This window comes from Cyrtonyx montezumae, unplaced genomic scaffold, assembly GCF_038088225.1.
Source record: "Cyrtonyx montezumae isolate F1298 unplaced genomic scaffold, pur_monq_1.0 scaffold_3, whole genome shotgun sequence".
NCBI lineage: Eukaryota > Metazoa > Chordata > Aves > Galliformes > Odontophoridae > Cyrtonyx > Cyrtonyx montezumae.
This window is the reverse complement of record NW_027072034.1, coordinates 80,934,987-80,957,306: the sequence shown is the minus strand read 5'-3', so window position 1 is coordinate 80,957,306 and position 22,320 is coordinate 80,934,987. Positions and strand designations below refer to the sequence as shown.

The 22,320-nt window shown below is 44.3% G+C and overlaps 1 protein-coding gene across 1 annotated transcript; it reads left to right on the top strand.

The window, feature by feature from the left end:
• Window positions 1-60: 60 nt before the first annotated feature.
• Window positions 61-20,599, top strand: CCDC191 (coiled-coil domain containing 191). The gene is made up of 17 exons (XM_065742073.1): window positions 61-168; window positions 383-421; window positions 851-992; window positions 3,062-3,187; window positions 3,694-3,872; window positions 4,302-4,525; window positions 5,302-5,458; window positions 7,222-7,412; window positions 8,174-8,423; window positions 9,742-10,184; window positions 10,690-10,784; window positions 12,340-12,422; window positions 13,717-13,818; window positions 14,947-15,090; window positions 16,243-16,395; window positions 16,760-16,914; window positions 19,433-20,599. Exons 1-17 carry the CDS (start codon window positions 73-75, stop codon window positions 19,563-19,565), a joined length of 2,712 nt encoding a protein of 903 aa, XP_065598145.1. The 5' UTR covers window positions 61-72; the 3' UTR covers window positions 19,566-20,599.
• The last annotated feature ends 1,721 nt before the right edge of the window (window positions 20,600-22,320 follow it).

Genomic DNA, 22,320 nt, shown 5'->3' with positions numbered 1-22,320 from the left:
GCTTCCCCCGCGCTCTCCAATCGCCTCCTGCTACGCCATCGCCGAGCGACGGCGGGAGGGCGCCGCGTCGTCATGGCGGCGCCTCGGAGCGCCGTGGGCTGCCGCACGGCGGGGCGGACGTCGCGGCCGTTCCGCTGGCTGCGCTTGGCCGCCCCGAGCGGCCCGCAGGTAACGGGCGGCGGGTGTCGCCGCTGCCGGGCGGCCCACGGCGCTCCCGCTCGCCCCGGCCGGGCTCGGCGGCGGCCGGTGGGGGCGGTTGCCGCCAGGGGGCGCCATAGCGCCGAGGGGCCGCTCCGACGGCTCTGACGGACGGGGAGGGTCAGGGAGCGCGATGAGCGCTTTGGATTTTATGTCTTTGAGATGTGGTTTGTCTCGCTTCCAGGACAGGTTTGACCCTGGCAGCGTGGAGTACTGGATGAAGGTGAAGGAACTCGGCTGGGAGCTCACCTATCAGCGGGGTAGAAGTGATACTTTCCCTGCAGCCCATCTGCTACAGCTATGTCCACGCAGAGGAGTCTGCAAACTCTTCCCGGCCAGCCTGGTTGTGACCGATGTTTAATCTCTGGTTGTTTTGCCCCCCTCCCTCCCCCAGGGGCTGGCTGTTTGCATTCCCCCAACGCGTCCTCCCATCGCTGAGATTGGCAGTAATTGCCAAGTGAGCGCTTATTGCTTAATCATTCCTAAGTGAAATCTCTCCAGTCGAGCAAGAGCTGCTGGAGAAATGTCTTTCAAAAGGAATCCGTTTCTTTTAACAGCCATACTGTATTGTCTGAGAGTCCCACTGATGCTTGTTCTCTCCTGATGAATACACATCAATCCTTAGAAATGTTTGCCTTTCTTTAATTTAAAGAGAATGGAGCGAGCCTCTGACTGTGCTGTCTCTGAAGCTTTTTCCCTTCAAAAGCCGAGGTACCCACAAGGGCTTCGTGATACTGCAATGAGGCTGGAAACTGTGGAGCAGCTGCAAGAGCACGACGAGGCCTGTAAGGAAGGTGAGCCGTATGATGATGATGACGAACCCCTCGATCCAGCACTGGGGGCTGGTGTGGACAGGCCGTCACAAAGCTGTAGACCAAGAGAAACAGTTGACAGTAAAGATCAGAGCCTTCCATCTGAGGAAGAAAGGCATAAAAGAATCGTTTGGTAGAGTTCAAGGTAGTTCAGTACTTAATTAGCATACTTAGAAGAGTGATGAACTGCTTGTCTCCTCGAATTTTCCAGTCCAGACAGGGATGAATACTGCCTTTGAAGATCTGGTCGAATACAAGTTACTGGCCCGCAGGAAACTGGATGAAATGAGCTGGCATATTTCTGACAGCAGGCCAAATGTGAAAATGGATTGGCCCTGTGTAACTTACACACCTATGAATAACTGTGTGGGCTTGTTCTAATTCTCATGCAACACTTTGCTTACTAATGAACTAACTAAACATTCCTTGCAATGTCTGCAGCATCAAGTACTTACTGACATTTAAAATTAAAACTGTGGTACATGATGAAATGATTTCCCATAAATGGTGGAAATATATCTGCAGTGTAAAGAGCTGGTAGGGAAGGGAATTTTAAAAATGGAGCTCACCATTATTTTAAGACTCAATACTGAGCCTTACAGAAAGAAAGATAAGTCTCTCAACGTCATCCAATTCAAAACAAATCTGCTTTTTTGCTTGTAAGCATTGGAGGTTCAACTAAAAACACAGCACACATATTTGCTTACAGTGCCCTGAGTGCATTGTGTAGCACAGTGGCACAGAATGAGCTGTCTCTGCGGTTGGTGGAGAAGTTAAAAAGTTACTTGCTTTCCTCCTGTTTCCTTATGGTTTTTGTTTGTCTTTCTGTGCTAGTTTTGCTAGGTTTTTTATTTTTTAAACAGCTTCCAATCCCTCAGTACTGTTCCAAGCACAACTGAAAGCTGTTTATCTAGAATCTGTTACTAGAGTAATTAGCAGTATTATCTACGTACATCTCATTTTGCAAAGAAAGGTACAGATAAGCAAACTGCTGAGCTCATTTACTTTGGTTATGAGAAGCTTATATTTCCCAGTCAAAAAAATAACTTCTCTGAGTGATAAGCGTTTTTTTTTTCTCTTCATTCTCATATCAGATATTCTTTCTTGAGCTGGAATGACAGACTATAAGAGAAAACAAAAGTGATTTGAAGAATAATAAATATGGGATTCATTTTTTCTTAAAAAAAGAAGGGCCATTTTTAAGAAAGTTTTAAAAAGTTGCATTGCCTTTGAGAGAGAAGGATTTGCTTGGAATATCATCATTTTGAGTTAGAACTAGAGATTTAGAGCATCTGCTTCTTCCTGTTATACTCCTGTTACAGGTGTGACTTGCACTGCAATGGCTCTTTGCCCATCCTCACCATGTGGATGGTTCCACTTCTGCAGCTGCTCCTGATGCCCTATGGTTTACTGTGTTCTGCTTCAAGAGCAGCCCAACCACAGATGCAGTGAGAACACGTTCCCTGTAGTTAAGTTGCAGTCTTCTGAGTTAAGACAGTCCCTGCTGAAGCTTGCCACAAGACACATTTTTAATCTAGACTTGCCAGGTGTTACTGGAGCTATGGTATTTGCCGAGGCTGACCCATACACTTGGAGCAAACATTTGTCCCAACAGTGAATCTTTTTGTATGTAACATATGACAACACTGGATTTACACATGGAAAGTAATCTTAAGTGCCTGAAAGTGCAGTGGTGATACACTGTAAAGCTATCTGAATTATAAATTACTTTGTGAGCGTTCCATCTCCTTGATAAGTGGTATTATGATCAGTGGGCTGATCTAGATGTCCGAAGAGTCTTGTAGGAAAAAGTGAGACACAAAAGAATTCACTATGTGACAGGGAAAAAATTTTCCACCTTCTCATCCAATTCTTTTATAGATCAAGAATATGAGAACAGAATGCCCTATTGTATTTTCTGTTGTATATCAGCTTCCAATCATTTTGGAATGTTTTCCCAGCACGTGATATAACTGTCCCAGAGAAAGAGTTCTGCTAGTTTCCACTTAACCATATATTTTTAAAGCAATCAATCTCTTCCTTTGTGATAGCCCGAGAGCTGCTCAGAAACTGGACAAAGTCCAAACTGCAACTGCATCTGACAAGTGATGGAGAAGCAGAAGTTGGCTCTGTCCTGGAAAGTCCTGCAACCCTTCTGAAATATGAGCAGTTTGATGGTGAGAGCACAGCAAAACAGCTCTTGGCTCATCTGTAGAGGATGTACTGGGGAGGGGAGATGGGCATCATGGCTTTCAGACTGGCAGGTGCAAGTCACATTATAGGTTTATGAAGATTTTTCTCTCCCAGCTCTTAAAGCAGCTGGGTGTAAGGCTGCACAAATGTACCTTATAAGCTTGTGATGTCTCCCTTTGAAAAAGAAATTGTATTTCTGTTGTTTGTGGGTATGTTCGAGGTATATCAGATTTATACAGCAATCTAAGATGCTTGGAGGCAAGGCAGTAAGAAATGGACTAAATGTTGTTACTGCTCTAGTGCGTTCAGTGGAATGCACTAGATGAATCCTCTTTGGGGATACATGAAGTGCAGGCAGTGTGTTGCTTTCATCAGAAGTGCATTCACACTTTGGAAAACTGATCCCTTTAATTACATTAAGCTTTGTAATCTGATACAGGGATTGATTCATTTCAGACTAGCTTGAGATAATCTGAATTCCTCATTTCAGACTTGTACAGATATCTGGAAAGTGAATTGGAAAGTTCTTCTGTCCAAGAATACCTACAGCACCTTTTGCAGAGTGAAGCAGTGAACTGTGGGATAATGGAAGACCTTAGACTTGACGACATCAAGGGGAAACAAAAACCTGCAGATCCACGAATGACCATGGAGCTCAGACACAAGCAGGTGTGCTTGCAAGGCAGCGCATTTACGAGGAATAAGACTGAGGATTACAGGATTAGAGTAAATGCTTAATGATACATGTCAGGTCGTCCCTCCCGGACCGCAGAAATCCCTGAATTGGAGGCACATATGCTATGATACTCTTCCAGAAATTAGCTGAAAAGTTACTGCCCTTCAGCTTGCATGTTAGCCATTCTCAGTAGCATGCACGGTCAGCTTTCACCGTTCAGGTGAACTTTCACTGTTTCACCTGTTCAGGTTTAACCCTACTCTCTTGAACAAGGCTTTTTGGTGGTGTGAAAATGGAACCAATTCAATCATTGCAGGCTACAGATGGGGTTGCACATTTCCCACCATGTTCATTTGCACTGAACCTCAAATTCTTGAGGCTTTGGCACCTGTTTTGACTTCTGCCAATATCCTCCTTCCCAGGTGAAAGAAAATCGACTGAGGCGTCAGAAGGCATTAGAGCTTCAGAGACAAGAAAAGTCTCTGAGGAAAGCCATTCTGTCTGAGGCTAAGCTTCAAATACAGGAGGAGGACAGAAGGAAGGCTCTGAAGGCAAAAAAGGAGGAGGAGGAGATCCGGAGGGAAATGGTTAAGCTACGAAAGGAAATGGCTGAGAAGAGGCAAACCATGGCAGAAGCATGGAGAACGTAAGAGGGAGAGGGGGGCACAGGAAGCACAACTCTTAGCTTATTTTGGTAAATGTGAGAGAAACAGTGGTTCCAGAAGAAATATTTTCTATTACTCGTGTCTCCAAACACTTCCCACACCTTTTTATCCCTCTGTTACTTCAGCAGCACAATTTATCCTTAGTGAGAAGATGGGCTGAAGATGTTGTTAGACTCCCTCCAGCCATCACCATTAGGTAGCACAGAGCAGGAGTGTGTTTGCAGCACTGCTTGTTTTTCTCCATCAACTCCATGGCCACATCCAGCCTTGTTAGTGTTTGATACAGCGTGAAAGCCAGTATACTGAAGAAAATGAATGAAATGCTGGCCTACCTAGAACAGTCTATGTTGAAAGCCTATCACTTAATAGACCTCTTCTATGTGAGTATAAAATATGTTTTTGGCTAAGAATTCTGCAGAGAGATGTTCTGGCTTTTGCTGAGCTTGTATTGCCGCAGAGATGTGACCTGTAGAGGTGCCATTTATTTACTCAGGCAGCCCTAAGATCCTAATTCTTCTCATACAGTTCCTTTTTTGAGATCTTTTTAGTGTCTTCTTCATGTTTTATTTTGGAAATGCTCCAGACTGCATGATTTTTGAGATCTCAATCCTTGACTGAGGCTGTTCTCTAAGAAGACTGAGTTAAATAATCAGCATCTTTTTAACTGCTATTGGTCATTCCCTTCAGATTGGCAATGAGACCTGTACTTCAGCATTTTCTTCATTGTATGAGATCTTAATGTTTGCTCACTTTATAGGGGACAGAAAAGAGAAGAAAAAAGCCAGGAACTGTCAGTGCAGGAGATATCTAATAATGTGTCACCATCCACGGACCTGAAGAAAGAAGAGCAAGGAAATGAGAAACAGAGGAGGGTTCAGGAGCTGCTGAGCAGAATTCACACCAATAAACAGAGAGTAAGCAACACCATCCTTTTATATAAGACTCTGAACTACCTGCCTTCAGCTATTGTTCACAAAACTGAAATAAGAACTCCTGGTTATCAAATCTGTTTTACTTTTTCCAAGTTCTGCTTGTGATATCAGTTAATTAGAAAATCAGGGCAAGAAGTAAGACTAGGAGCAAGAAATCTTGATCCCCCATACCCATTATGTCTGCCTCTTAAGAGGGAGATTTTGCTTAAAACTGTGGAAAAGATGTCACATCCAGAACGGTTGCAGGAAAGAAGTAAAAGGAGGGGGAGAATTGGTGCAAAAAAGTGTGAGAAGACCCTACTGTGTGTATGGAGAAGGTACTTTAAAGATTGCCTTGAAAATCCTCCTGTAGGAACAGGGATAGGAAAGAGAGCTCTTGAGGGTTTGGGCTGACTTCAGCTGTGTCCCCAGGACATGCCATTGTATCCACAGTAGTGGCTTCTTCAAGGATCCACTCCCACTGGATGCAGCAGGATATTCTGCAGTATTGCAACAGCTTCTTAACGACATCATCCTGAGAGTTTATAAAGAAGGAAGAGGGATGCACCCGCTCATTTCTGATACTGCAGCCAGCTGTGGGTTAAATACCTACTTGTATCGCATCCTTGCAGTTAAAGAGATATTTTTGTACTGAATAATCTCATGTGGATAGTCTCAGCAAAGGAAATAAACCTCCCCATGTTCAGGTGTGAATGCCATCCATCATGAAACATTTTTAATTAAGAGAGCAGTAACATTTAATATCTACTTATCTGTTCCCTCCCCCCTCCGCTGTCAAAGAATCCCATAGCTTTTAGTGATTATCCCCCAGCTTACTTCATCTACTCATGCACCAGCTTCAAGCTTGGCTACTGTTTAGCAGTACACAGCCTCTTTCCAGCACAGTTGAAGTTGTGAAGATAAGCCTAAACGAAACTGCAGAACAATTTAGAGCTGGCATAATGTGAAAAGCCACTGTTTAACTGAGCTAAGCAATAGTGATACTGATTATTTTCTTATAGCGGAAAGAAATAGCTAATGCATTGACATTTTGTCCTTTTTGTAAGTCTCCATTTGGAGATTTCAGCGACTGAGAAGAATGCAATTAATACAAGGCATTATCACAAAAGTGGAACAGCTGAGTCCTGTGACTTGACCCACTTGGAGGATCAAAATGAGTAGTGTCTGCAGTGGCAGTGCTAGAATTATGGGGAGATTAGATAGCAAATTGCTGTTCTGTACAATGTAAATGACCCCCAGAGGCAGCGAGTCTAATTACACAGTAGAGGAATGGTTTGGCTTCCTACTGGAACAAACATGAGCTTAGTTCATGTTATAAATCCACACTAGGAAGTATCTCAATTCTTTCTAAGTTTGGAAAAAAAATATATATATATATATCTCCATGGTCTAGTTGCTAACCATCCTCAGATGCACCCTTGCCTGTAGAATCTTAGGCGTTTTCTAAATTTTTAAACAGTTCTTTCTTGTCTCTAGAAATAATTTCTATATTCCTTACTCATTCTATTCCTTTACTGAGTGCATTTCACTCAAAAGCATCAAGCCCCTTGATATTTCTAGTCCACTTTTTGCATTAGACTACATTTGTTCTGCATTATTTATTACTGCCCCCAAGGTATTTGTAGGAAGTGGGAATTCTAAAAAGAATCTCAAAAGCAAAGTCCGATAAGGGGAATGATGGAAAGGATTGGCATTTGTGTTGGTCAATATCTTGCTCATTGATTTTTTGAAACTCTCCCATGCAGTGTATGCAGCACCACTTCTCTGCTTGGTTCAAACTCATTCTGGAGCACAGAATTAAAATGGGGAAAGCCAGACACCTTGCTGACTGGAAATGCCAACAGAAGGCCCTGCGAGCCTGGAGAAACTATACATGGGCCCAGAAAGTAGAGCAGGAGACACAGCAACTGGAAGTTCATCTGCGAGATCAAAACAGGTAGTGACCCTACACTGAAATTCCTCTTACTGCAAGTACTCCGTGTGATGATCAGTGGGCTGTGAAATAGGCTTGCCAGTCAGGCAACAGGAGGAAGACAGTAGCTTGTTGAGAAAACTGCTACATTGCCTGCAGTCTGCTAGAGGCCCTGTGGCACAGATGCAAAGGAAAGCAGAGAAAATAGAGCTTTAGCACTTTTCATCAAGTCTGCCACTCACTCTCTCTAGGTATCTTTCCTGGAAATCTCACTCTGGCTGGCTCTGAGCCCCAGCTAATATTAAAACTATATTAATCAGGAATAAATATGGCTTATCTCCTACTTGAGTGGTATTACAGTGAAAATCATTTTGCCCAGTACCTTTCATTAAGGAGGCTGTTGGATGAATTCCCTGTCAGCAGGGAAAAATTCTGTTGTTGCAGAGGTTCTGAGAGGCTGTGTGGCAAGGCACTGGTGCTTCCCCCTCTCTGCAACTTGCAAGAAAACAGAATACCTCTTTAGCACCTATTCTACTGCCCAAGGATGACAGGAAAATGCAGAATGCTAAGGATGGAGGTTTACTTCAAAGTAGCAGGCATCACCTCCGCATTCACATTCCTCCTTGGAGAAACAGCACAAGCTTTGGAGAGCCCTTAGGTTTAAACAACAGAAAGACTCAGGAGCCTGATGCCATGGCCTGGTCTGCTGGGTTCGATGCAGTTGTTTCAGGCAGGCTTTGGCAGATGCCTCACTCCTGTCATAACACAAGTGCTTTCTCATTCAGGAAAAGCCAGCTGTCAGCAGAGCATAACCAGCAGCGGCTTTTGCGCTGCTGCTTTCTGGCATGGCAGCGCTGGAGTAAAGCAGAGGCAGAAAAGAGAGAGCTGCAGCTCAAGAGGGAGGAGACAAAGAGGAAGATGGCACAGCTGCTGGAGGCAGTGTCACTGGGGAAGGGTGATCTGAACAGAGCGCTGGAGTTTAGCAAGCCTGAGACAGCAAAAGTAAACCAGCGTCAAGTTTTGCTGCAAGATGAGGTAAAGACTTCTGTGTTATTTTGTCTACTGTCATTCCAGTACACACACAAAGTACTTCTGTGCAATCTGAAATAGAAAGCATGCTGTTTCCAAGGAAGGCTTCTTGTCTACAGTGACTTCCTAATAACTGCCTACAACTGTTCAGGAGGGAAGCAGAGGCAACTGTGAAGGACAGTGGAGAGTTTTAAAAATAACTAATTGCTTATGCTGCTAGAGAACAGCCCTTCATGTACTGTGAGTTGCAGTCCCACCCCCAGATCACTGCTGAGAGATTAGTTACATCTTTAATGCCTGCTTAAGCTGAAAAAGAATAACACATGACTGCATGACGAGAGATTTTTGTCATGTCAGTACAGCACTCTAGTTTTTCAGAAGCGTGGGGAAAAAAAAGCTGTCAGTGGGTCTTTAAGGATAATGCACATCTCAAGGAGGTGGGAGAATCAGAGGTTGCTTCCTTCAATTTCTCTTTTGTTGGGTCACAGCATGCCGTTCCTTTCTGCCTGTAAAACCTATAGAGCAGGACCCAGTATGAAAGCTGACACATTCACGCATTTTACAAGTCAAGCTTTTCATCTGCTTGAATGTCAGTGGAATTTGATTTTCTATTGTGTTTATGTTATCAGAGTAGGTCAGTACTTTCCTTCAGATGCTCGTACAAAGGTTGTGCTGGAAGGATGGGATCAAATTTGGAGTTTGCCCAAGAAATCAGTAAGCAAGTCTGGTATTTCATGCCTCTTCTGAATAAAAGCAGGTGCCAGAGGAGGGACAGCCTGATTCCCAACCATTCACCAGTTTCACAGTAATGTTTGATCAAATCTGGAGAAGAGACAAGATGAAGCTGCCCTTTGTAGACTATTCTCCCACCTGAAAGGGAGCTGTCAAGTAGATCAGCCTTTCAACAACTGTTCTGTCTTAATCTGAGTACTGGAAAGGGACAGCGGGGTCCAAAAGGGAGCGTGGTAATTGAGAGGTGAACTAATGCTTGAGAAATAAGTTGTCCCATGCTACGGTCCCTAACAAAATAAAGATATATTCTTGCCAGAGCTCTTGCCTGCTTAGGATTTCCTCCTCCCAGAGAAATGGCATGCAGCTTCTTAAAATAGTTTTTCCCAAACATATTCCTATTTTGTGCATAACCAGGTCCCTCTTCCCTGGCTAGGAACTAGATAAAGATTGCATAGCTGAGATTGTTCTACTTCTAAGGAATCTTGCTAGATTTTCCTTAAAGAAATACTTACTGTGTATCACAGGCAGAAGAAAGCTTGCTTTTAATTAATGCCAAATCTTCCTTCCTGTTGGTTTTCTTTTTCTCCCCCAGCTGACCAAAACATGTCTCATACAGGAAGAACCTGACCAGACCAGAGACCACTCTTGCGGAGATGCAGCTCACATGTCTCATTCCTACAGAAAACCCGAGTTTACCTGGCAGATCATCCTAAAACATGCAGCCCTGAGTGCCCAGGACCAGGCTATGTACAGGAATCAAATAGCTGGTCTCCCCCACCAGTTCCAAGCACCCAGCCCAAAGACAGCTCCCACTTACGGTAGCTGTTTTGAGCAAAGTCACACCTTCCAGCAACATCTGACTGAGGATCAGAAGCAGCAGCTTGAGAAAGAAGAAGATAGGAGGCTGAGCAGAGCAAAAGAAGAGGCAGTGCAAGACACAGATGCAACCCAGGCACTTGCCTCTGCTTCACAAACCAGGGAGAAAAAACTGAAGAGCGAAAAACCATCCAGATGCAAGAATACAACCCCTTTGAGGTATAGGTCCTAGATAAAGCGGGCTCAATTAGTCATCATGTCTTGTTCCTACTCAAGTAGAAACAAAATTGACAGGAATGTTTCCATCATATTAGTGCTATCTGCTGTTCCTCTTAGCAGTGACAGCCTCAAGCAGTATCAGTCTGGCCACAGTTTTCCATGCTCTGTTTTTGCAATTGCTTGACAGCATATGATCTATACAAGGTCTGCTTAAAAATAGCAACACTGTAGTGTTACACATAGTAGCAGCATGGATTCATTTAGTTAGGAGAGAGATTGTCATACTCAGTATTTCAGAACGTGCAGCAGCTCTGGGTACTTATCTCTTTTGTAAGAATGCATCCTTAATCACATTTTGGGTAGAGGAAAGCTATATCAGGGACCCACAATGAAAATGCAGCACCATGGAGAATAGAAACTACAAGGCTGTTTCTCAGTCATAGGTGGTAGGCTTGAGGCAACATTTGATCATATTCACTGATTAATTTCTTTACTCTTTTCACAGTCTACCTGTTTCTCGTGAGTCAGAGAAAAGAAAGGCAGCAACACAAGGCAAGAGGCCCTCGAGCCAGCCAACCTCAGCTCATCCCATAGTGAAAGGTATTATTCCAGGCAGCAGAGACCCTTCTAGGCTACTTTCTTCAAAAACTCATATGAAACTTAACGTTTCTTTAGCTCAGCCTTGCTGGTTGAGAACAGTATGCAAGTAAAACTCAACGCTGTTTTCCAGCCTGAGTAGGACTAGGAGGGAGTGAGCTGTTTTCATGGCTAAGTCAGGCATCTGTAGAACCTAGGCTACTGCAAGCCCTCGCTCAGTATGCCATAGCAGCTGCTACTGCTAACACTTGAGTCTCGTCAGACTAGAAACAATCACTTGAGAGAAGCTCTACAAGTTATTTTGCTATCATTCCTTTCGTTGCACATTCCAGTCACACTTAAGCTAACTGTGCATTTTAATTCAACTTTGACAAAAGTATTAAGAACTTCCAGGGAAATTAAGTACCTACCTAAGATTTTGAGAGTCAACAGTAGGCTGGAGAAGCAGTGTCAGATGCTTGTCTTCTGTGAGTTATCTCCCCGTCTCTGGCCATACTGGAACAGCATGCACACATTAAACATGCAGCACAGCCTTTCATACGGTATATTGAGATCAGGTTCTGCTATGTCCTTAACTTAGGTTTTTCTATATTAAACTAGGAAGGGTCACAATCTACAGGAAAAGCTGTCTGGTATGTGACATTTTGAGTCTTCAGATTCTCCAGTGCAATTTTGGCTATGATGGCTAGGCTCTAATAGATACCTTTCATTACAACTGATCTTGTTCAGTTCCCATGCTTCTTAGTGCAAGCCATCACTCTGATTTCTTTGAGCTCATTATGGCTTAAGCACAGTAAGAGTATTTCCAGGGCACTCAAATGCTTTTATTTAGAGATTTCTAAGTAGTTGGGGGCAAAGTTATCACTAGATTACTTTCCCTTGGCAGAGAAACCTGTGGCAGCTGATAGGAAATAAACTTGAAGTAACTGGTTGTCATCCAAACAATTATGGACTGCTCCAGCCTATGCTTTGTTTGTGACTGCAGGGGAAGTGAGCACAGGTTCTAAGCTCCACTGCATGTTCTGTGACCCCTTGTCAGACCAACACCACTGATAACCAGCAGTGCTGCTGCACTGCAACTTATCTCCCAAAAGAAGAATTAAGCAGTAGTTTCTCACTAATAGGACTCAGTACTTGTGTGTCACCATGGCAGAGATGCTTTCTATAATGAAGTCACTCTTGAAATAAGCAAGTGGAGTTTCCTGGAGACTTTGTTATCATTGCTGCCAAATAGGTGCCCTGATCTTTGGCACCCAGTCGGGGAATATTGGGATGAAACCTACAGACACAGCTCCTTTCATAATCCAGTCTCATAGCTGTGACTGTCAACCAAAGAGAGTGGAGTGAATCTAACTGGGGCAGTCTTGAGTCTTACACAGATTTGTGGGTTCCTTTTTCATAACACTGCCAGCTGTTAGGGGTGGATGAAAACAAGTTACTTAGTGCTGACATTGCCAGGTAAAGAGGGGACCTGGCAGCACAGAGGTCATCTTTTGTGTTCACCAAACTTGTACCATTACCCTGTAGCTCATTTGTCCTCTTGTTTCCATTTCTGTAGCAATGGAGGAGAGAGCAATTCAGAGGGCAGAACGGAGGAGAAAATTAGAAGAAGCTAAACAACAAAGAGAAGAGGAAAAACTGGTACGGACAGTGGAAAAATGAAAGACTTTCATACTATTCCAGAGACAAGGAATGCTGTTGTAACCTCAAAACCCAGGGACCAAGAAAAAGCCCTTTAGTATCTAAATTGAGTTTAACAGCTTGTCAGAAAGCAGATGTCCAGCATACATTTAAAAAAAAAAAAGTTCCAGCTACACTTGTGTTCAGGGAACCCACTAACCTTTTCATATCACGTATCAATTTGTGTTGATGCAGCTGCAATTCTAGAAGCAGTCTCCCTTGCTACTCTCCAGCACCTTTTTCACACTTACCTTATGACCATAACTGTCCTTGCCAAGGATGGGAAGAGTCTGACCTAGTAAAAATCCTGCACCTCAGTTTCTAGCAAATCTCTGTTGAAAAGGAGAGATATTGACGACATTTGCATAGTTAATACAGAAATTTCACGATACTAATCTAACAGAGGAGCCTTCTTAGCTTCAAGGCATTAATTAAATGTGTTACTGAGAGGATTAATACTAATTTGCATTAGGAACAGATAGCTAAGAACCAGGGTCCTAAAACAACCAGTGTTTCTTCTCCAAGCAAGAAGGATGCACATGCATACTATGAAACTTAAGCAAACCTTAGATAACGCTTTAACCATAGGGCAGGCAGGCATGCTTTAGATTAGGTTTCCTCAGCTACTGCTGTTGTGATCACAGAGATTAGAGGAAGCACAGTCACCATAATCATGCACGGTGGTATGAGTTTTAGACTTTTGATGTATATGCCAAGAGCAAGAGCTTTGTGGAATGAAAGCAGGTTGAGATTGACAAGGGTCATAGGTGAATATTAAGAGGACATTGTGCCAAGTACAACCAGTGCTGAAGCAAAACAGCTTCTTCAGTCTTCAGTGCTCGGGAGGAAAAATGTTTTGAGTACCTGTAATGATGTTTTGTGAAACAGAAGCAGAAATTCAGAGCAGAACATTTGTTTGGCATGGATTCCTGTGATCAGGATATTGCTACGTAACCTGGGGTGTGGTTTAAAGATTCAAGTGGAAGAATGAGCAAATACTATAACCTAGGGCAAAGAAAGATGGCCACATACAGGTAGTAAAAAGAACAATCCCTCCTTCCTCTCTCTTCCACAGAGTTCTTTGTCCAGCATGCGTCATATGTCTAGAATGTGATGAAGTCCGCTTCTTTCTGGAGTTTCAGATGCTAGTCACTACTAGAAGAATACTGCCTATCTAGGGAAAGTTTAGAGGCCTGTATTCTCCAAAAAGGTCACATGCACTGAACTAAGTTTTATCTATTTTATATGTTCCAAGGCCCAGCGGAAGGCTGAAGAGGAAGCACGTCAGAGGAAGGAGGCTGAGGAAAAGGAAGCTCAGCAAGAAAAAAGACGAGAGGAGAAAAGACAGCAGAAGCTGGTGATCAAACACATCTGTTTCCCCATCTTCAGTAAGGATAGGGAAGAAGAGCCATTACTCACTTGCACTCATTGTCAGCAGCCATTGGTGTGAACTAAAGGCCTTTGTCAGTACAGCAGCATTCCACAGCACCGAATGTATCAACTCACTGCCTCCCCCGTTTCTAGCAACTTTAGAAGGGCTGTTGGCCAAATGCATGAGGTACATATTACTGTCCCAGTCTCAGCAGCCAGATTGGAGGTCCCACGAGGTGAACAGTCAGTGTTGAGCTATGGCCACATTACCCCCAAAGTGGGGGTGTGTTTGGACTATTCTTAGGCTGCTCCTTCCAATTGTAAGCTCCTCCAGTATACACAATAATACCAGTCACAAACACACAATTTAGAAGTAAGCATGCCTGACAGATGTATCAAGGGCAACCTTCCATGCAGAGAATGAGAAGCATCCTCTCCTTGGAGCTAGCAATATCCAGCAGCCTAGGAATAACCCCACATCAATCTTGTTACTTACAAATGAGCTGCCCTAGTAATCCAAATAGCACCACACTTGAAATCCCACAGGAATCCAATCTATAAATGCTGTTCTACTTGTTCTGTTTTAGAATGTTTGACCTTTTAGTCTCAACCAAAAGTAGTACTGCACAGTTATGTAATACCCACATATCTTCCCTATTCTCTGTGTTTAAGCTCGATTAAGTGATAGGTTCCATGGATAAAAAAAACAGTCTGTTTTGTACAGGTTTTCAGTCTAGCTTTATAAACATAGAAAGCTACCCTTTGAGCTCACCAAAGCACCCCTCTTCACACTGATGAGGGCCCAACAGAGGGAGGTTGTTATGTCAGTGCTGCTGGCAGCCACAGAATATACGGAGTATTACTGTAATACCAGGCTGCAGTGCTGAGGGCAGGCCCTGTGTTCACATATGGCCCAAGGAAATGTCTAGATACACCACTATCTTCTGTGAGGATTTTCAATAGACCTTGCTTTCTTCTACTGGTTCATGTCTGGTTTGCACTGCTACAGAAGATGCAGACCCTTATTTCCTGTCAGGACCTCCAGCTCCAACACGAGAACTTTAATGTTCCTTTCATCCAGACTGGATTAAAACTACTGCTCTTCATATTGTAGAAAGAGCTGGAGAAGCAGAGAAGGCTGGAGAAAGAGCAGCAGCTCCGGAAAAAGGGCAGAAATCACTATGAGAAGGTCCTACTGAGAAAACTAGGAATGGTGCCATGGAAGAAGCTAAGGGAGCAGGCCAAGGAAAACCTGATGGTAAGTGCCAAGGATAAAGGAAAGGTCTGGTGCCATGGGAGGAAGGGAAAGAGAATGAATGCAGCAGAAACCTTAATGGGCTTTTAAGACAAAGCAAAAATTCTTGCACACTCTGCCCTACCTTAGGGATTTAAATGAACCCATATGACAGTAATCATAAAAAGTCATCAGAAACCCGCAAGTGTTACATCTTCATTTCTGGCTGGTTAAACAGGAGCCGAGAGGACAGAGAAAAGAATGAATTTCAATCTAATGAGAAGTCATCGTTTGTTAGCTTACACTTGCTTGCAGTATTAACTGCCACTTGACACCACTTCACGCCAGTAACACAGTAGGAGTTAGTTTAATGTAATAAAGCAAGAAAAATAAAAGAAAATTGAAGTTATATGATCTGGGCCAATCAGTTCTTTTGCACCACAGATCACAGCAAAACTAGTTACTAAGATATCTCAAAGTCATTCTACTTAGTTAATGCCAGCCCATCACTAGGGGTTTCCTTCTCCCAGGAGCCAGTGCTGGCACAGTGTGGGGCACTGCTAGAGATAAGACACCACAATTGATAATCCAAGTGACCAAAAGTTACCTGTTCTAGCCTTGCCACACCTTCAGTGCAGAATAACTAGTAGCTTCTGAGACCTTGATACATACATCTCAATAACAAAACATTTCTGTATGTGACTGAGTTGGCATGCCTCATCAGTGGTAGACTAATAACACTCAGCTGTGTCCTGAAGATTTAGCCAAAGCCCAGGGCTAAACATTTAGGCAAGCTTCCATTTTAAGTCACTAGAGCTACTTACACTCAACTCAATTGACATAGGTGTCCAGCTGGGAAGAAACAGAGGGATAGCAGATGCTCTGAAAGTCTGTCCTGCTGTTCAGCCTTAAGGATTGGGTTAGACTAAACTGCTAGGCCATGCCTCTGCTCCGTTCGCAACAGGTCAAACTGTGTATGAGATTCAAAAGGGTTTTATCTATGAAAGACTCAGAAGTCCCTACCTTTGGGAACTTGCCATGCAAATTATTCCAGCTGCCAGACAACTACATTTTAGGGGTCCCCAAGAGCTGGGGTAATATACTGTTGTATCTGGTTTTCAGGTACTCACACACAGGTCCAAGTAACCAGCTGTCTTTTCTGCTCCCTTCGTTCAGGTGGCCCAGAGGCACCATTGCTTGAGTCTGCAGAGGAGATGCCTGATGAGTTGGTTCTGGCACACCCAGGAGAGACTCATGGAGAAGGTGTCTCAGGCTGAAGACTTCTTCTCCCATACATTGCTCAGATGGGGCTTCAGGAACTGGCTAAAGGTTTGCCTACTCCACTTTAGAGAAACAACACCAAGGGAGCCTGCTGGTGCCTTACTTTCCCATCATCACAGCACTTTATGCACCTGCAGCCCAGCCTTTGCTGGGATATGCTGTCCTTATTCCAGCACCACCATTCCCTTCCTCAGAAACCTTCTTTCAGCTCTCCACTCTTCAGAGTAGGATACTGCTACACTCCTCATGTCCACTTTTACACATCCTACCCCTGCTTCCTGCTGATTTTCATCCAACTCCTGTCCCTGTTACCCTTCACAGCCACTGTTCAGTGCTGCTTTGTATGTGCCTGTTGGGATGGGGGATTGGGAAGAAGCTGCTGTTCTTACCCCCTTGTGTCTTCCTTCCCCAGTACAAAGATTATCTCTCTACTCTGGAGGAGAAAGCGAGTGCTCTCCATGCAGCCTGCCTCAAGAGGAAGTGTTTCCGGGCATGGTTTGATCTGATGGTGGAGGAAAAAAGCACCTTAAGGGAGAAGCTGAAGATTGCTAGCGAACACTGTAACAAGTAAGCACATTCCCTCACCAGTAGTTCTTTTCTACACAGGTTTAATTCTACTCCATAGAATACTTTAGAGACTCTTCTTTTGATGGGGGACTGATCTACTCCCCAGGATTATGTGAAATGGGTTATATATGTCATATACATCATCTACCCGCACTTCTGCAAAGCCTTTGACACGTTCCCTCATCACATCCTTCTCTCTAAATTGGTGGAGTATGGATTTAAAGGATGAACTGTTTGATGGATTAGAAACTGGTTTGCTGGTCACAGCCAAAGGGATGTGATCAACAGTTCTCTGTCTGGGTGGAGCCTGGTCACCAGTGGTGTCCCTCAAGGGTCAGTCTTGGGACCGATGCTCTTCAACATCTTCATCAGTGACACAGTCAGTGAAATCAAGTGCACTCTTAGCAAGTTTACAGACAACACTAAGCTGAGCTGTGCAGTCCATTGGAGGGAAGGGAAGCCACCCAGAGGCACTTGGACAGGCTGGAGAAGTGGGCCTGTGTTAACCTAATGAGGTACAACAAGGCCAAGTCAAGGTGCTGCATTTGGGCCAGGGCACTCACAGGTATTTTATTTAGTCAGACTGGGGGAAGAACTCCTGGAGAGGAGCCCTGCTGAGAAGGAGTTGGGGGTCCTGGCGGACGAGAAGCTGGACATGAGTCAGCAGTGCACACTTGCAGCCTGATATCCTGGGCTGCATTAAAAATGGAGTGGCCAGCAGGGAGAGTCATCTCTTGTGAGGCCCCATCTGGGGTACTGCATCCAGGCCTGGGGCCTCCAGCACAATTAAGACGTGGAGCTCTTGGAACAGGGCCAGAGGAGGGCCACTAAAATGATCAGAGAGCTGGAACACCTCTCCTGTGAGAAAAGTTTGAGGAAACTGGGCTCGTTTAGCTTGGAGAAGAGAAGGCTTTGGGGAGCTCTCATTGTGACCTTCCAATACTTGAAGGGAGTGTATGCACAGGAGGGAGAATGACTGTTTACATGGGTTGATAGCGATAGGACAAGAGGGAATGGTTTTAAACTAAGACAGGGGAGACTTAGGTTGGATGTTTTTCACTCAAAGGCTGGTGACACTGGAACAGGTTGCTTAGAGAGGTTGTGGGTGCCCCACCTCTGAAGGCATTCACAGTGAGGCTGGATGTGGCTCCGGGCTGCTGGTATTCTGTTTCTGTGATATGAGCAGACAATGTCGGCAGAGATTTATGGTAAAAACCAAAACAACAACAACAACAACAACAAAAGTCAATACAGGCCAGAAAAGGAAGTTTAGTCATATCCTTTGCAGGATTTTTAAATCTGCTAGAAGAAAATACAGCGAAAGCAGTTAAGTGGCTGAAACTTTCTAAGCTAATCAGCAGCTCTTGCCCTGCTGCTTCCACTAAAAAAGCAGAAAATCTTTAAGTACAGCTATACCAAGCAATGATTGTGCAGGAATTACATTGTATTGTTTTGTCCACAGTGGATGATTTGGTTTACAAATCCAGAGTTGATAAAGTAGAAACCGTACTTAAGGGAATCTTTCTGTTTCTGCCATAATCAGCCTAGTTTGATGGGAAAAAATACAGCAAACAGTTCAGCTGATCACAATTGGAGCTGGATGCACCCATTTCACTCATCATCCCACAGCTGCATCAACTGTGCATTTTAACAGGAAGAAAAGAAAGAACTACTTTCAAAGTTCAGAAGAAAACAGAAACATGCTCACCTACCTGGCATGAAAGTATGTCAGCCATACACAGTCACAGACAGGGCTGTGCTTGTGTACACCTCAAACAGGATCTGCCAGGAACACCTCTTATGTGATACAGTGAAGCTCAGTCAGTAGGGTTGGAACAAAGCATGGTTTAACCCAACAAACCAGCAAACCGGAGGAGTCAGGGAGAAAGGCAGACCCAGGAAGAGACTGGATTCATTCTACAGTATGGCCTGCATTAGGAGCAGTCACATGGTTTGCCTTATTACCTCTTTCTTCAGTCACTAGCAACAGCTGTTCAGAGCTCAGCAGTGAGCTGTTCCTGAAAAGGAATGGTTTCTCCCTATAGACCAGATGGGAACCCAGAACAAGGTACCTTGGTTGGGTGCTTAAAATCAGATAAGAAATGGAGTCCAACTGTCTGTGTTCCCACATAGTTGATTTGGACTGAACAAACCTGCACTGTCCATTCATGCTTCTGAGTAGGTTGTTTTCAGAGACCCTGTTTATTCTTATTCTTTAAGAAACGATCTTCAGAGTGCTGAGCACACACAAGCTAATTAATCCTGTCAGAGGGAAGAGCAAAGTTCTTGCAGAAGAGGGATGGAGAAGGGCAATGTGTTATTTTCCCCTGGGATGACTGACTTATTCATGAAATGGTATACGTGTACACGTTCAAGGTGTCACAGTCCTGACTAGCAGCAGGAAGGTCAAATCCCACAGGTATTTCAGGGGAATTTCCCCTCAAATAGGAGTTATCTTTTATCTGGTACACTAAGCACACATCTAGAGACTGTTTTTTATGTCCCTTATTTCTTACAGGAGAATCATACTAGAGGCATTCGAGGCTTGGAGGCAATACCCATTACTGATGAAAAAGGAAAGAGAGAGAGAGAAAAGGAGGAACCAGCTACGAAGGAGAGTAGCCGAAATTCTTCCTGACTTCCAAACATGACAGAAGAAACTGAAAGAAGATTGGGAAAAGGAACAAAAGGTCTGATTCTGCTCAGTGTCACCTTTCTTCCGCCGGAAACAAATTCAAGTTGGGCTTCTGCTCAGTGCCAATGGTAGTCTTAGAGCCAAAGCAAGCTCCCTGGAGCTACTGTTGGTCAGGCCAAACCAGGTGTATATGGAACCCAGTCTGATGATTTTACTTTGGACTTGAGGGAGAGTTCTTTCCAATGAGGTCCTCCCACCATGAAGTCTCCATAGGGATTTATGGGCTGGTAGCAATAAAACCCAGGTAACAACAGCATTTCAGGCTGAGACCATTTCTGCACACAAAGCTGCAGCCTTTACACCACTCTCCCTCCATCTCAGGATGCACAGAACTGAGATGTACCTATGCAGCAGAAACTCTGTGCTTTTCTGTTGCCAGTACTCCACTGAACAACAAATTGACTGGAGAGCAAACAGTCTTGACCGTCAGCTGATCCCTGCTAACCACTGCTGTGCACTTGGCCACACAAAGAACAGATTCTAGCTAATTGTGCCAGAGAAGTTTGGATGGGGGAGAAGAAAGAGCTGTTTATGCAAATCCTATTTAATAACAGACCAGGTCACAGCATCAGATATGGATGGTCTAAAACCTGGACTCTTACTGTGACTGTCTAGTTTGTAGTACTGTCCAGTTCAGAGGCATGGTGCTTTGATTTTGGTGACAAATGCTTATTCCAGGTTTATGATCACAAAATGGCTTAGGTTAGAGGGGATTTTAAAGATCATCGAGTTCCAACCCCCTGCCAACCATCAGATCAGGATGCCCAGGATCCTATCCAACCTGGCCTTGAATACCTTCAGGGATAGGGCATCCACAACTTTTCTGGGCAGCTTGTGCCAGCACCTCATCACCTTCTGAGTAAACAAATTCCTCCTAACATCTAACCTAAATCTACCCTCTTTTAGTTGAAAGCCATTTCCCCATTGTCCTATGACTATCAGACTGTGTAAAAAGTCTCCCTCCTGCTTGTAAGCTCCCGTCAAGTACTGGAAGGCCACAAGGAAGTCTCCCCAGAGCCTTCTCTACTCCAAGCTAAACAAGCCCAACTCCCTGAACCTTTTTTCACAGGAGGGGTGCTCCAGCCATTTTATTATCTTCATGGCCCTCCTCCAGACCCACTCCAACAGCTCCACATCCTTCTTATACTGAGGGCACCAGGCCTCATCTGAGACACACAGTACTGCAGAGATGGGATCTCACAAGTGCACGTTAGAGGGGAACAATCCCCTCCCTCTCTCTACTGACCATTCTTCTTTGGCACAGCTCAGGATTCCATTAGTCTTCTGGGCTGCAAGCACACACTGCTGACTCACGTCCAGCTTTCTGACCATCACAACCCCCAAGTCCTTCTTCATAGAGCTGCTCTTTATGAGTTCTTCTCCTAGTATGTACTCGCATATGGGATTGTCTCTATCCAAGTGCAAAACCTTGCACTTGGTCTTGTTAAACCTCCTTAGATTCTCATGTGCCCACTGACTGAGCATGTCTAGGTCCCTCTGGGTGGCATCCTTCCCTTCTTGTGTCCTGTTGCTTCATGTTGTCACAAACATTTTCCAAGCTGGTTCACTGCAGTATTTTTAAAGATGCATTGTGCAAGTCTTTCTAGGTCCTTTCACTTGACCCATACCTCAAACAAGAAAAATACAGACTTTTTACGTAAGTTAAAACTGACATAATGGAAAGGAAGGTTCCTCATAACTCTAAACCTGTAGCATAGTGCAGATATGGTAATGCAGTTAAGGTACAGTATGTCTTGTCTCAGCAGTAGCATACGGGAGGAATCTGGAATTACCTCTCACGACATAGGTGAAGTTGTCTCCAAAATAACTTGGCAATATGGAAAGTTCTATGGCAAAATAAGAAATAATGGCAGTTTACAGCTACCCGTTGTACTGGATAATTTTTTAATCCTGTATATGCATTGAAAGGTTTCAATAAACCCAGATCTGAAGTGAGCACACCAAGTTTTCAGTGTGAACGTGACAGAAGCTGACTGAATAGCACTAGATCTAAGTCCAGGTCTAGGGGACATGGACCAGAGCTACACTGCACTGATTAAGTGGTGTAGGATAGGCCAGCTTCCTAGGCTCAAGCAGCTTTAGCTTCAGGAGATGGTCTGTGCAGACAGCCTTTAGCAATCTGGCCACTGCCTTCCCTCACACAAGCTGGGCTGCCCAACTGACTCCCAGTGCCCTTCTGAAGATGTGTAGTTATACTCAGGCTGCCTCCCTCTCCCTTCCTCTCAAGAACATTAACATTTACCATCCTCCCCAGGGCAGATGACAGACCTGACCACCAGCAGGTCAGATGAGCATGTTATCCAAGTGCAGGGAGCTGAAGGTGCCTACACAGAGCGTGGGCGAGTACGGACCATCTGGCTGCATTAAAAGCAGATTGCAAGAGGAAGCTACAAGCTGAGAAGGTTGGATAACTTGTCTTGGGGGGGAGGGGGAAAACAGGCATCGCAGAAGGGTGATATCTCCTGCAGAGGACTAAGCCAAGGAGGCTAAGCAGAGCTAAATCTCTCATGCTGAAAGGGTGCTGCATGGCACCAGCTACTCAGGGGTGCATCTAGTTTACTGAATTATGGATTCTTTCTCCAACAATGCCATAGTTGTGCATTCTGTGCCCACACACCAGCCACAAAAATAACACTGCTTCTGTGGAGCATGACTATACTTTAGGTTCTGAGGGGTGAGTCAGCATTTGC

Coding starts and splice junctions, on each gene's coding strand:
- CCDC191 (XM_065742073.1), top strand. CDS start 73: ATGGCGGCGCCTCGGAGCGCCGTGGGCTGCCGCACGGCGGGGCGGACG. Junction 169..382: donor CCGCCCCGAGCGGCCCGCAG/GTAACGGGCGGC, acceptor TCTCGCTTCCAG/GACAGGTTTGACCCTGGCAG. Junction 10,185..10,689: donor AAGAATACAACCCCTTTGAG/GTATAGGTCCTA, acceptor CTCTTTTCACAG/TCTACCTGTTTCTCGTGAGT.